Genomic DNA, 15136 nt, shown 5'->3' with positions numbered 1-15136 from the left:
TTTCAGTTTCTGATGCTTGAAATGTTAACGGGACAGCACAGAACCCCAGTGGAACATCTTTGAAAGGATAACAATGTCACATGTGTGGCCAAAAGGTGTTTGGTCCATAGTGGCTTAAACAGTAAAATATATGTGTGTTTTCCCCTGTAAATGCCGGGGAATCCTTTGGGGATACACCTAGCATCCCACATTTAAAATAGCAGAGAAATTTGTGCTGTTTCATTTCCTCCCCTTTTATTTTGGTGATTCATTTCTGTGTGATAAAACACAACAGCTTTTTGTACCCGTTTCCCTGCTACCGCTCCTCTAAACTACTCTTGGTATTTTTTCCTTTGTTTGTTTGCATATCACATTCTGTTGCCAAATTTTTTCTTTTGTTTGCTTGTGTGCTCTCTGGTGTTTAGCACTAGGTTTGAAAACTTTTTGGGTACTTGAGAGCTGAATGAGGACAGGAGATTTTGTGGTTTTTTTTCTGAGGAGTTTGATCTGAACCCTTCCATTCTTCTCTGCTGGGAGAAGGAGAGGAAAGGTATTTAAATTCCTGTTCTTGAGAAGGGAAAAGTAAGTCTTGGGTAAATTTTTTCTTGTGTTTCCAGTGTGTAAGATAACTTTCAGATTTCCTCCTTTTATGATAAAAAAAGCATTTTCCTCTTCTTTTCTTTTCTGTTCTGTTCCTGTGACTGCAGATTGTTCTCCTGAAGGTGGCATGGTTGAGATGGAAAGTTCCTGCAGTACCTTTGTAGTGTCCTGTGAAAGATTAAGGGATAACAGGAGTGTTGTGACTCTTGATTGCTCCTTTGTGTGCAGCGTTTTTCAGTGGCACCTGTACAATGGGATTAGTGAGTGTCAGTGTGTGGAGGTTGTGCACAGGAGCCCAGGCTGGCTGTTCTCGGGCACACTCAGCCTTCCCTGGTTACTGCACTTCAGCTTTCCAAGTGTTCACACAAATCTTTACTGCTGATACAAGTGATGGCGCTCAGTAAAGCTGCCTGTGCCTCTCCAATGTGAATATTTTTATTTGTGAGCTGGCCCTGTATAAGTTCAGGAGATGGGTTGTTTGATCTCATCATATTTTTTAATGATAGAGCAATTTCTTCTGAATGCAGGTGACGCTAATTTGTTTTAAATGATACTCAGCTGTTCTCTGGGGAAAAGGGTCTGTTCTGCCTTGGTGGCAGCATTACTTCACTGGAGGAGAGATTGGAGTTAATAAGTAAATATATGACGAGGCTGTAACTCGGAAAACAGAGCTACAGTAGCGTGAGTACAAGTGAATCTGCTGATATCACAGGTATTAGTGCAGCCTGTATCTGCTCTTTGGCAGAAATGCTACAGGTAAAATCAAAGATTAGAACTTCCTGAGCTGTAGCTGAAAGTCACGTGGCCTGTTGTAAAGTTTATGTGAATGAATGTAAAAATGTGGCATCTTGTCTTTCATCTGGCATTAGCTAGTACAAAGAAGGGTGTAGGGGTTTTTGTACCCAAGTAGTGGCTTTTTTTTTTTTTTTTTTTTTTTTTTTTTTTTTTTTTTTTTTTTTTTTCTTTCAAGTTTAAGTCTGCAGGAAGGTGAACAGGAAGTAAAATAGCCAGATTACCTCATAGATTAAGTTAGTGAGGAAATTAGAAGCAGGCAATAAATACAACGATAATGTAGGTCGTTTTTGATTGAAGTATGAAACAGAAGCCAGAAAATCTGGAATTCTGCTTGTATCTGTCATGGTGATCAGCTCTGTAGCTGTGCTGCTAATTTTTCTTCCTACGGTTTTAGCTTCTTAAAAAAAAAAAAAAGGGAAATATTTATTTTCTTTTTTGGCAGTTGTTGAGGTTAATGTGTGTACTGATGGGAGCTCAGTGTGTCTTTTGAAGGCAGTGCAGGAGGTGCTGGGTTTGTCCTGCAGGAATGGGATCATCCCAGGTGTGTCACTCACAGGGAGCGGGGAGGGCTCTGAGTGGGGCTGGGTGGGATCCCTGCAGTGTCCCCAGTCTCTGTTCTGCTCTCCTCTCCCTCCCAGCCCTCAGCAGCACTGAGCTTTGCTTCTTCAATACTCTTGTCCTGTACTTGTTGTTGGTGGGGTTTTTTCAAACGTAACTTGAAGTGGGACCGTGTCTTCTTCCAAGACTGTTTTTTAGCTCTTGTTTCAGGGTACTTTTTTCTTATTTGACCTCCCCTGCTCTCCTCCAGCTGTCTCTGCATAAAGCAGTGTCACTCTGATGCCTTTTCTTATGAGAACACGTTTTTAAGCCCCCTGCTGACTTAATGGCTTTCTGATTTTCTGATATTGCTTTCTAGTTCTCTATTGCATTCAACAGCTTTTTCCTCATGGGTTACTGTCCCGTTTAGTGTGTTACATGGTAGGTTGTTCTTTCTCTCAACTTGTTTGTGTCGCCTTCGCCCTTCTTGATGGTGCTCCTTGCTCTGGTGTTTATTGTATAAATAGTTATAGTAGTTTAATATTTACTGTTATCTGTATAAATATTGATAATACTAGACCATATACCAATATCTCTGCATTTTTTGACACCCTCATAACTACCTGGAGACTACGTTTCTGGTTTTACTGCTAATACATTGTCCTTTTGAAGTGCCTGATAGAAGTGGGAAGGCTGCTGATAGCAGTGTGGAGTTGAGACCATCCGTGTTGGGGCTCAACCCTGCAATTACTTCTCTCATGGGGTCTGGACAGATCCTCTGCTCCTGTGTGTGCTGGGTTGGATTCTGTTGTACCTCAGCAGGGAGGGGAGTTCTGCTGTTGATTTCAGTTGGGAGTTGAGTCTGACTTTAGTTGTGTAACTTCCCAAAAGTTGGGGTTGCTTGAGGAGTGTGATTCCTTACTCATGTGCTGGGGTGAGGCAGCTGGAGTTGTGTATTTTATATGTGTTTGAAACGTGTGCTGCTTCAGGCTTGGGGTGTTTCTAGACAGAACTAAGTTCAGAAATGCTGTTTACAGGAAAAGCTGTAACTTGGTGTCTGTATCACCACAACTGAAAATTCAGATTGTTTCCCCAAACAGTAGACCTCTTCTGTGAATAATTCCATTAATTTTGATGGCCTTTATGTCCTAATGTTTCCAGAATTCAAGGCTAAATAATAATGTTAAAATGTTAAATGTCTGGTAACTTGTCCTAAAAAAAATTTAAAGCAACTGTTAATTTTTAAAGTTTTATTGTCTTAAAGACACAATAGTGATTTATCAGTACAATTTAAATGAAAACTTAATGTTTTAATACATGAAGGTTTTTGGCTTTTGTTTTTTTGTTTTTTTTTTCCACTTTTGGGTAGTAGGAATGAGTTACAGAAAGAGAGAGAATGCCTTTTTATTAGTTGAGGGGAAGGATTCCTGAATAGCAGAGGGAAGAGAATCACTGAGGCGACACCTTTCCTGGGCTCTGTGCTGCAGGAGAGAAGCTGGAATTCTGTTTGCCAAGGAACTTAAACCCCAGCCACCTGTACAACTTGAACCAATCTGAGTTAGTTCTCTGACTCTCTGAGAAGTTTTGATCTTGATAGTAAGTTCTTCTAAGGAGCAAGGCTTTTGAAATGGAAGAGGGAAACAGATCTGATAAGGCTGAGGAATTCTGTGTGCAGCCCTGCCAGAGACTGTAAACATTAACTCGTAGGCTCTTTTCAACTCTTCAGAGATCATCCTTGATTTCTGGAGCTTGTAGTTAGCAAAGAAATGGCTGAAGAAAACTCCTGTTTTAAACCCAAGGAGGAAATAGGTAACAACTTCTACAGACTGCCTTGTCATTTATGTTGATGTGCAAAGAATAAAAGGATGTGTCTGCACTGATGAAAAATGTTAACTAATCCTGAAGAACAAGATTTGCTACTTTGGGGGAAGTTCTAAGTAGCACTTAGGCAGCAGCTAAAGTGAAGCTCCACTGTCTGCTGTTGCTACATGATATAGTTGTCCTCCCAGTGTTGCATTAAAGATCTGTTGGCATTATCATAGGCTTTGGAATTGCTGAGACTAGGTAAATGTTAATCTCTTCTGCAATGTTTTTGAATTTAAGCGTTCTCATGTCCAGAGTTTCTTCTCATCTAACTACTACATCAGTGACTACTGCTTACACTTACCTCTGTGAAACTCAAAACTGCAGTGAGATTTCCAATGTATTAGCATGCAGAAGAACCCTAAAGTCAATGAAGGCAAAGAACAGGTATCTTATGCAAGAATTCTTGATATTAAGAGAGCACTTTCTTATGAAGGGGAAGAAAACACAATGTGCTACATTGCATGGGAATTACACTGTATTGAAATACTGGAAGAGTACACAAGAAGAGCTCAAGCTTCAAGGATAAACATGTAAAGTGATTTGTGAGGGGAAGACAGTATTTTACATAGATGAGTGCAAAACCTTTTGTATGGGACAGATTCAAAGGTATATTAAAAGAAAAGCTGAATGATTTGATATTGACTAAAAAAAAGTGTGTAGTTGCAGAACAAGGATAGAAGTTTTGAATATTGTAGTTGCAGAACAGGATAAAAGCTCTGTCTTTTATCCTTGATGTTGTCCGCCATCAGAGCAGTTCTGAACGGTTCTGTTCTCATCAGGCAGGAAGGGTATGTGAGATACAGTTGCTCTTAGTCAGTCCCTCAGGTTGGACTCTTGTCTGTGTAACTGTTGGTTGTTACACAAGCAAGAACAGCAGGAAGCCACAGGCATTGGTTCTTGAGTTTTATTCATCATTTCTTTACTTTCCAAAATGCTGGTTCTGCTTGCTTTCCTGTGGTAGTGAAGTGAGGAGGGAAAATAATTTTTACAGTGTGCCTTGCTAATTCTTTATTTATGCAAGGGCATTTGTAAATACTGGCTATTAACTTTGTTCAATATCTGAATGATGTTCAGGTGAAGTCCAACTAGATCTGCAGTTTGTTGTCATTGTACCTGCCCTCTGGGTGAGACAGGAAGTCTTGCCTAAACACCAGAGAAGGATGAGAAAAAGGTATTAATAAAAAGCTGTGGTCATGGAAAGGCTTGTTCTGGAGATGGATTTCTTATTTCTCCTTGGCTATTTCTGTTATGCCTGTTAGTGCAGCCTGAGTGCATAGCAACCATAAATTTATTCATATCACAGTAATGTGAGGAAGTATTGTGAATTCACAATTGTGGAGATACAAGGCAAGAGTAAGGATTAAATGTGTTCAATATTCTTTATCCTACACATGTCAGCATTTTAGGACAAAGTCCTTATGCAGGAAGAATATCTCTACTCTTCCATTTTCAAAATTGAATGCTTTATGTCTCTGTAAATTAAAACTTTTAAAAGTATGAAGATGGGGTACTTAAATATGAGGACTCTACATGGTTCGGCTGAAGTGGCCTAGTGTATGTATGAGTTTATAATCAGGACTCAGAGCTGCCTTTGTCTGGTTTACTGTAAGGCCACCTTTACTTGGTACATGCATCCCTGTCTGCTTTTCTGCGAGCAGAGAAGTCCTCTGCTAGTTCTGTGTCCCAGCCTCTCCATTGTGGTGTGGAAGCCAGTTAGTGCAGCACCTGAATGCAGGTCTTTTTCTTGTTTGGCAATGCTTAAAATGTATGGCAGTGTTCAGGGGGAATGGTGACCCAGACAAAATCTGTAGCAGACTGTTGTAACTTTTTACAAGTTGGTCTGATACCTGTTACCAGAAGGGCTCAGTTGTGTTTGCAGGCTGGCATAGAAAGAAGGCTGTAAAGATGTTTATATAGTCTGAGCTCTCAGAAAGTTGGAAGTCAGCTTTGGTGAGCATGAACTAAAAAGTTCAACTGTTGAACATAAATCCTAAAGTTTGGATTCTGTTTGACAGCCACTTTCCTCTTAACAGGTACTTGGCAGACTAAATTGCTTTCTGGGTCAAATGGCTCCATCAGTATTCTCTGATGAGGTGAAACTACTCTGAGTGTTCTTACATACACCCTTCATACCCACACTGCCAGACAGTAATGTCACAGGCTTGTTTGTTTCAGAAAGGGTTGTCCTAATTGGGGTGTAATAAAAGGATGATGTAAAACTGATTATTTTTGAAGCAGGATTCTCTGAAATATCCACACACCATTTGCTTTTCTTCCATTTGCTTTTCTGCTGACTTCTGCACTTCTAAGAAGGAAGTGTGTATGGCACAGGTTAGCAGGATTTTTGAGGCATGGCCATCTGAAGCACTCAGATGAAATCTTGTGCAAGTTATTAAGCAGAGTTGTGTTTTGTAGGGGATTTCTGTCCCAAGCTGTCATGATTCTGGGATCAGTTCTCTTTGGAGCCCGGCTTTTCTGGGGAGAGGCAGATGATATGAATATGAGAGTACCTTGCAAAGTACTGTTTCTGCCTGTTTCAGGTGGGAAGTCATGTTATGTTCACTTGACAGCTGGCTCAAATTGGAGTAGTTCCCATTTGTAATGTTCTAGAAGAGCAGATGTGAGGTACAGTGAAGCTCTCAGGTTCTCAGTTTTACTCTTTACCATTAACTGAAGTAGCCTACATTTTCTTCATTCTTTTACTTACATAATTGTAAGGTAAGAAAGAAAAAAGAATACGCAGAAGTGTGAGGCCATTATGAAGCCTTTAGAGACAGCAGAAGTTTTACAGACCTCTTTCTTCTCTCAGAGGATGCCAGCCCCCATCAGACTGCGGGAGTTGATCCGGACCATCCGGACAGCACGAACACAGGCAGAGGAGCGTGAGATGATCCAGAAGGAATGTGCTGCTATCCGTTCATCCTTCCGAGAGGAAGACAACACATACCGATGCAGAAATGTGGCAAAGCTGCTGTATATGCACATGCTGGGATATCCTGCACATTTTGGACAGGTAGGTTAAAATTTAGTGCCTTCTGTGCATAAGCCAGTCTGTCTTCTGTGTTTTGGGCACACTGGCTTGTTCAGAGCATTCCGAGGTGCAGTTCTGCTGTTCTTCGGGATGTTTTGAGGTCTCTTTTCACGTGTGTTCTGTGTTCACATATGTTAGTTAGTTTAGACTTTGTTAGTGAGATTTGCTGTTTGGGGCTTACATGTTTTGTTTTGAAACTTAAGGTTAAGTCTGCTTTTCCCACACTGTCTTCTCCTCACCATCCATGTTTCTGCAGAGCAGTAATGCTTAAACCACAGTCCAAGACATAGGGATATTTTTAGATTGGATGAAAAGAGCACTTTGGAGTTTGGTCTCTGAAAAATACCACATACTTCAAAGGAGATTCTATACCTTTTTCCTTGTAAAGCAATGTATTTGAGACAGAAAAGAGCTGGTCTGTTCCTGGCAATCAGAAGTGGTGTTCCTTATCCCCATCTTAGTGAGGTGACATGGAGAATGCAGGTGTGAGTTTTCCATCTCTTGACTTATTTTTGATGTGCTGTTTTTGACAGAAATTTTAGGAAAGGGAGACAGGAAGATGGAAGCTCTTGATCTACAAGGTGTCCCTCAGGTTAGCCTTGCTTACTCTTTGGGGCATGGTCAGTTTTCCTTAGAAGTCAGTTAGTAGTAATCTAACGTAGGTCTTCAATAAAGCTTAAATTAGTTCTTTTGTTGTATCCCTTCAAGTAGCTTCATGTCTTGTGTGTCTATCCATTTGTGGTTCAAGTTACCAATCCTCATATGTCTCTCTGAAACAGTAAGCTCAAACCAATGAAATCAAATTTCAGATAGTGTTAGGATTGCTGAGTCTGGGCTCTACTATAGCACATGAAGTGCCTCATCTTACTTCTATATTATTGGATTCTTGTCTCAGGGTAATGAGTTTTTCAAAAAGAGCAAGTGAATTTGTGTATTACTCTATTCTTAACACTTCTCATAGCCAGGCTTCCTGGTTCCAAGAGAGAAACTTCCTGTCACAAAAATTAAGGCTAAGTATCTTGGGGCCTGAAGAATAATGAAAAGTGTTACAGATAAGTGTAATTTAGAATTTCAATGTTTGGCCTATGTTAGGAACATTATTTAAATTTCATTCTACCTTGTTACTCAAGTATTTAATCCCATATAAGGAAGATTATAATTTACCATTTAATTTAATTATTTAAATTAAATAGTTAGTACCATTACTAACTAAAATAGTTAAATAGTACCATTAATAATATAGTTAAATAGTACCATTACTAACTAAATTTACTAATTTGTCATTATTAACTAAAGCAGAAAGTTTTGATTTCTGCTTTGGATAGTAATGGTAAATTCACTGTTAGTGAAGGAAGGCTAAGGCAGATTGTTCAGTATCCATTATTGCCAGGCTTGCTACATCTCAAAAAGCAGCATCTGTTCTGACTATCTGGGGGGGCGGGTACTTCATTCAGTGGCCTTGGTTCTCTTGTAATTTATTTAGCTGCATTTTCAGGAGGACATAGGGCCAATCTTACAAGATGCTGCTGTTGTGTAGGACTACAGTTGGTGTGATCTGGGGACCTGTTGAGGACACAGGCTGTTCCAGCAGTGCAGTCTTGCAGATAGATAGTCCTGCATTGTAGACAGGAAGTGCCATGATAAATATGCAGGAAAGATGTTTTGCTGAAAAACAGGAGAGCCACAAGTGGTGTTACAGTCTCTGTTAAAGCTGTAAGCAGACTGCAGCTAAGAGTGTGGGTAACCAGCTGTGAGTGGTCGATTTACTTCTGTCCAAGCCAAGAATGAGAGCCTTATTTAGCCAGTGCATGCTGGTCTGCACTGGATGGTCTGCTGTCTCCTGAGCATATGCTAAGGCCATTTATGCAAGTTTAGAAGTCATCAGACAGCCTGGACAAATGGTCAAATAACTTTATTATTGTCATTTTTTCTATTTGAAAAAAAAATCCAGTTGGAAGAGTGGCTATGTCAGTACAGGTTGGGTTAGTTGTAGTCTGGCCACATGCCAGTAGTATCTGTTACAGTAGTGATGTAGCAGATTTTAATTGTTCCTTTGAATTAAATAGATTTAACAGTATCAAGATTTTTTCCACTAATTACACCTAGTAACAGCTTCAGCTGATCATGTTTCTTAGTACTGCTGTGCATGAATCTAGTTTGCATGTTTTTATATACAAATGAAACAAGAACTCATCAGCTTTTCATGGGGTAATTTTCACTAATATCTTTTAAATTCAAAAGTACTAGAAATGTGTCTTAGAGTATCTGTTGCAGTCATCAGTTTCCTTATGCTCTTCCTCATCTTTTGCCTTTGTTGGCTCTTACCCTGTAGCTTAGATGTCATCAATTTTATGTTGCATTTTTGCAGAGGGTTGTATAAGTATCTTGTAAGCCCAGGAAAGAAGATTGCTTCAGAGGTTCATTATTCTCTTACAGAAAGCACTGGAAACATGAGAGCTTGATATCTAGTGTTCTGTACGTTATCTCTGGCTGATCTTGGGCATTTGTGGAAATTCCTCTTTGCAGAGAACTGGTCTTATTGTTCAGAGGTGTTTATTCAACGTTTTCATCCCCTTTTAACCTTGCAGACTGAAATAAATTTCTTTCAAGCCTTTTCTTACCCATTTGTCACCCTTGCATCTATCTGGGCTTTCACATATGACAGCATGAACAGTCGAGTGTGTGTTCTAATACCATGTAGTCATGAGAACTTGCAGGACTGGAACTAGGCCATAGCACTCTCTTTCTCTGGCACTTCAACTTTAATTTTCTTACCAATGCACTGTGCAACTTAAGTCTCCGTGATGTGTGTGTTTCTTGCATCTCACCTGTGTCCTGATACTTCATATCTTTGTCTGTGCATTCCCCCTCTGTGATGGATCTGTTGCCAGCTCTGTCTGACCCCTCAAACCTATTCTGTATGTTTACTTGCTGCCCCAGCTACTTTGTAAAGCAGACTTAGAGAAATTGTTTGTGAGGGATAGATCTCTACTTTCCTGTCAGGAAAGTAGGCAGAGATTATAGTTGTTTAGTTATCTGTTACAGAAAACTATTTTAGTGCATAGAAATGTCAGAATATCTCTGTGGTTGATGTTTTTTGGTTTTCATTTTAAAAGTGTCAGATGTAAATACGAGCTAGCAATTTTAAATTAGCAGAGTGCAGGTGGAAACTATGTATGTTGTCTTGGAAATCTCTTGTGTGCTATTGATCAATATTGATCATTTCTACAGGGAAAAGGGAAACTTGTAGTCACTGGAATGCACATTATTTTAGTACCACTTCAGGTGTGCCAGAGATAAGAGAAGTGCAGAAATGTAACTATCTCTGACAATCTACATTTTACCTAGCTAACAAGTTAGTTACTGATTGTAATAAACAAAACCTGCTTTTAGAGTCACAGAATCTTAGAATGGTTTGTGTTGAAAGGTCATCTAGTTCCAACTGCCATGGGCAAGGACACCTGCTGGTCCAGGTTGCTCCAAGTCCAGTCCAGCCTGGCCTTCAACACTTCTGGGGATGGGCAGCCACAGCTTCACTGGGCAGCCTGTGCCGAGGCCTCACCATGCTCACAGTCAAGAATTTCTTCTTGACATAAACCTGCTCCTTTTTCCATTTGAAGTCATTATGCCTTGTCCTATCACTACGTGTCCTTGTTTCGTCAGCTTACAGAGCACTGATCCTCTTCCTAGTAGATAAATGGAAACTTTTAAGTCTAGTTTAAAAATTTCATGTGTGTATCAAACATGAGACATGATCTAGATTTCCAGATCTTTACTTTTATGTGTATAGTGACGTATCTTCCATCTCCATCCATGTGTTATCATTTACTTCTGTGATCTGGCATTAACCATGTATCTGGTATATCTGTGGTCATGGAAGACCAGCAGCAGTGTCTGGCCACCTCAAGGCAGGGGAGCTGCTAATGGCCTTCCTGCTGGCTTTGTTGGAACTTTGGGCAAATCATTTAACCTTTCTTGGTTTTCCACATCACCAAAATGGAAACCTAATAAGCCTTTATAAGTGCATTCTGAGATACATACATTACTACGTATCAAAATGCAAACTGTTTCTTCTCTAGCTAAGAAGTAGTTTCAAGCTAATTATATCCTTTTTTTCTTCTTTTTTTTCCTTTTTTTTTTCCAGTTGGAGTGCCTCAAGCTTATTGCATCTCAGAAATTCACAGACAAGCGCATTGGGTATTTAGGTGCCATGTTGCTGCTGGATGAGAGACAGGATGTTCATCTTCTTATGACCAATTGCATCAAGAAGTAAGGGTACCACCTCTCCATCAAACCATGCCTTGAGGTTTCAGTATCAGAAAGTGTCTTTCTGACAGTGATACTGAGAGCACTTTAGGGTTTTTCCCCTGTGTTAGAAAACCGGTATCTTGAAATTGTTGTATGCTGTTGACCATAATAAGGCTGTTGTAGTAGTGCTCTGCATTGGGCCATCCTGTCTAGCTTCCCTAGTGGGAAGAGAATATAAAATTGCATTGGTTTTGAAGAGGCATATGTAGCAAGCAACACATGTCCTATGTGCATTTGTTTGCTTCTGCTGACAAACTCTGAAGAGTTGTCAGGAACCAGGCTGTGTATCTTGCTTTCTTTTTAAGATCTAATGGTCCTGACAAATGGTTTTTAATGGAAGCAAAGCAGCAGCTTGGGATGTGCTGTCATTTTGCTGAAATCAGACAAGAAGAGATAGGAATTACTATTTTTTTTAATACCTCTCTGAGGAAAGCAATGTTAAAGTGGGACTTTTTTACATCATAGTTTAGTGGGTGACAATGAGTGTGTTTTCTTTTCAAGATAAATTGAGGCAGGTATGGAACAGCTGGGTTCTGGGTGACCTACCCAAAAGCTGTGTGTGGTGTACCTGCTTTTATTATTATGTACTGTTAGCACATAAGCCTCTCAGATATCAGCAAGTAAAGTATTGATCTTGAATTAGACTGTGGCCTCAAAATGCTTTGAAAGAAACTTGACAAAATCATGGACCCAGGGATCTGCTAACTTTGGACCTAGTGTCCAGGAGACGAGATTTTTGTTTAAAGATCTTTCATTGAAATGCCATACCTGTGAGATGCTTCCATTAGAGCCAGGCTGCAGGTTAACACATCTTTTGATTATGTTATAGTGAATTTGGTAAGGATGTAGTGAGTTTGAACTGGAAATGGGTCAGATGGAAGCTGAGCAAAAATGGTGGACAGCTTCCCACCGTCTCCTGGGTTATATATTGCTTTCTCCTTTGGCTTCTATATCTGCTGTTGTCTTGCTTTTATCTAGACATTAAGGGATTTATTTATGGCATTGTTTTTCACTGTTTCATAGCAAGACCCAGATTTTTGAGACGAAAAGGAAGCAACCTCTTGAAGCATGTACTTGTGATACACTCAGCTTTATATTGCTGCCAATAAATTGTTAAAGGAAGGAAACAAAAACCCAATTTATTTAGTAGCATGTGCTACCTGTTCCTTCATGTGCATGTTGCCATAACTGCTTCACGTTACAACCAGAATACTGTCTTTCCATTCTGCACCTCTTGTGTGTTTGGTTAGGAACCACTTCTTTCTCCAGCTCTTCCATCTTGCAGTCCCCAGCTCCCCTTGCCTCCCGAACCAGGAGCTGTATTTTTACTTTTTCAGCATTGAATCCTGGGTGCTGTGGCGGCTGTAGTACCAAACACAGATGGAAAACTGGTGTAGAAGTCAATTTTAAAGGCTGTTGGGATTGCCATGTAGAAGCTATGTTGTCTTGTTCTTAGTGTGACATTGGTAGCTATCCTCATGAACAGCATCTCCTGTTGGGTAGTTTAGTTTCTTAGTGACCACTTTTCACACCTTCCTTAGACATATGAATAGGAAAAATTACTAAACAGAATTCTTATATGGATTATTTTCAAGGTGTGTGAGTGGTGGGGTTTGTGGTTTTTGGTCAGGGTAGAGGATACTTTTAAACAGATTTTTCCATACTGTTTGTTTTGTAAATGCAGAAGCTTAAGCCTGTTGTAGAATATCTTTAAACTGGGACATCCCACAGTGTCACTGCAAGTCTGTACTTTGCATGCAAGTTCCAAAGCTAAAACCACTTAAAATGGAATTCTGTATAGCCTTCCTCTTCTCAGCTCAATCCCTGGATGCCCTGACAGGTCAACCTGATGGCTGGACCAAGTATTTTATCTTTATAATTGAGGATTCTAAGTAGAATTAGTAGCAAACCTTGTGTTACGTGCACTCAAAGCTTCTTGTGCTCCCACACAGCTGGGAATCCAGAAAGTTCTGTTGGGCCACGTGTTGCTGGTTAGATGACTCTAGCTGTAGATGCCCTTTTTTGTGTGCTCAGTTTCTCTGTGTGCAGGCTGATTGACTTTTTTCTTTTGTTCTCCTTTACAGTGACCTTAATCACAGCACGCAGTATGTGCAGGGGCTGGCACTTTGTACTCTTGGCTGCATGGGCTCCTCAGAAATGTGCAGAGACCTTGCAGGAGAGGTGGAAAAGCTCCTCAAAACTTCCAATTCCTATCTTAGGAAGAAGGTACTTCAGGAAACTTTTGAATACTTTGTTATGGATTAAAAGGCAAGATTGGTTGAATACATTGCTAATATCTGGAATACTAGATGACTGAGATCATACTGAGTGCATATTTTCCCAGTGTGCAAGACATAGCTCAAGGCTCCCTGTCTGTTGATAGCAGGAATGTATATAAGCCTCTAAAGGATAGGCCTTCAGTTGGCAAGGCAGTTGCTTCTATTTTTGTACTCTCTCCCATAATGTTATTGGTGGTAATGTGAACACTTGCCCCCTCATGGATGTTAGCCTAAAAATTCTGGTCACCAGTTTTATTTATCTTCTCAGACAAGTCCAGAGAAACTCTGGTTATTAACAGTGTGGGCTGGTTTCAGGAGATTTGAACCTATTTGATGTCTTCTGTTGATGAGGGTGACAGTAGTATGAGAGCTAGAAGGGTTAAGGTCTTGAAATGGACAAACACTTATAAACTGTCTCATTTCTGCAGCAAATGTGCCATAGCATCAGCAAAGTGTGATTACCCCCATTCTTTTAGATTTATTTATTGATAAGTCTTGGTGAAAGTGTGAAGCAGTAAGATTTAGGAAGAGATGCATTGTTACTTCTTTGTCTAGTGCTGGATCTCAAGAGAGTTCAGAGAGAAAGCAATGCTAAGATGTCTTGCTGTGTTCTGGAAAGAGGCACTAGAATTTTCAGTCAGGTGCAAGGAATAGTGTCTCCTGTTGCTTCTCCATCCTAGAAGAAATAAGCATGTGTTTTTTCAAAAAACCCTAGAAGTGTAGTTTTGTTTCTCATAGCACCCATCACCTACAGGAGGCAGTTGGTATTTTTGGAAAGGATGGAAGGTAAATAAGCCATAATTTGACAGTAAGTTTAATTATTTGTTTTCCTTGCATTATCTCTTTCCCAGCAAGAGGAAGACAGGATGAAGTATCCCTATTAAAGGCAGAGTTGCTTTGCAGATAATAGCACTTGTTATGTGAATAATGTAAAAATGTACCATTGCTAGGGGGAGTATTAGTTTGTGCTCTCTCTTTATTGAACTTTCTTCTGGAATGTTGTTTAGTAACACTTGTAATAGAGAGATGGGAAAATGTGCCATAAACGATGCAGATCTTTGTTTATCGTGAAGATTGTTATAGTTCCCATTATGGTAAACAGGTATTGTTGTCATTGCTGTGTGTTAGAACACTAACAGAAGTCTTTTTCCTATCCAGGCAGCACTGTGTGCTGTTCATGTCATCAGAAAGGTGCCTGAACTTATGGAGATGTTTCTGCCAGCCACCAAAAACTTGCTGAATGAGAAGAACCACGGTAATAGCCGAGACTGTACTTAGCAAGGCTGGGCTGTTCTCTGGAGGATAATGCGTTTGCTACCTAACTCTTTCATTTGAAGGGAACTTCAGAGGTGTATTTGTATGATTTGTTTCTTTCCACTTCTACGCAGTGAATGCAAATGTCATTTAGAAGGAAGGTATGACTCTGCTAGTCAACAGGACTTTAACATGTCAAAAGGACATGTGACAAAAGGAACTCTTTCACTGTGTTTTGTTATGCCTCAGAATGGGTGAAATGGGAAAGTTTGATTTTTATCCTGTACACTTCCTAAAGTGGCTCTAAGGCAGTGACTTCTTCGCTTTGGAGGTTTTGGGGTTTTTTTGCGTAGTCTTTCTTTAAATGGATTTCTGAGGCCTCCTGAGGAAGGTGACATGAGGTCAGCTAGGCTACCCAAATCAGAAGATAAAATCAGGAAATGTGAGGAACTTGACACTGACAATGCAATTAACACATACTGTCCTT

At 40.0% G+C, this 15136-nt stretch overlaps 1 protein-coding gene across 3 annotated transcripts in view; it reads left to right on the top strand.

Annotated features, from left to right (window-relative positions):
- The window catches only part of AP1G1 (adaptor related protein complex 1 subunit gamma 1), a 35841-nt gene that overhangs the window by 749 nt on the left and 19956 nt on the right, over positions 1-15136 (top strand). The window contains exons 1-6 of one of the 3 annotated variants that reach the window (XM_083869959.1): positions 3621-3720; positions 4030-4161; positions 6587-6790; positions 10953-11077; positions 13201-13342; positions 14554-14650. In XM_083869959.1, the coding sequence (XP_083726085.1) occupies positions 4123-4161; positions 6587-6790; positions 10953-11077; positions 13201-13342; positions 14554-14650 (607 nt within the window). In that variant the 5' untranslated portion in view covers positions 3621-3720; positions 4030-4122. Of the gene's footprint in view, positions 1-3620; positions 3721-4029; positions 4162-6586; positions 6791-10952; positions 11078-13200; positions 13343-14553; positions 14651-15136 lie in introns of those variants that run through there. The other 2 variants (XM_083869960.1, XM_083869961.1) reach the window with 2 other exon arrangements.

The sequence above is a fragment of the Zosterops lateralis genome (assembly GCF_965231275.1).
Source record: "Zosterops lateralis genome assembly, chromosome: 12".
In the NCBI taxonomy this organism is placed as follows: domain Eukaryota; kingdom Metazoa; phylum Chordata; class Aves; order Passeriformes; family Zosteropidae; genus Zosterops; species Zosterops lateralis.
Note: the sequence above shows the minus strand (reverse complement) of the source record. Positions and strands in the feature narration are given on the sequence as shown.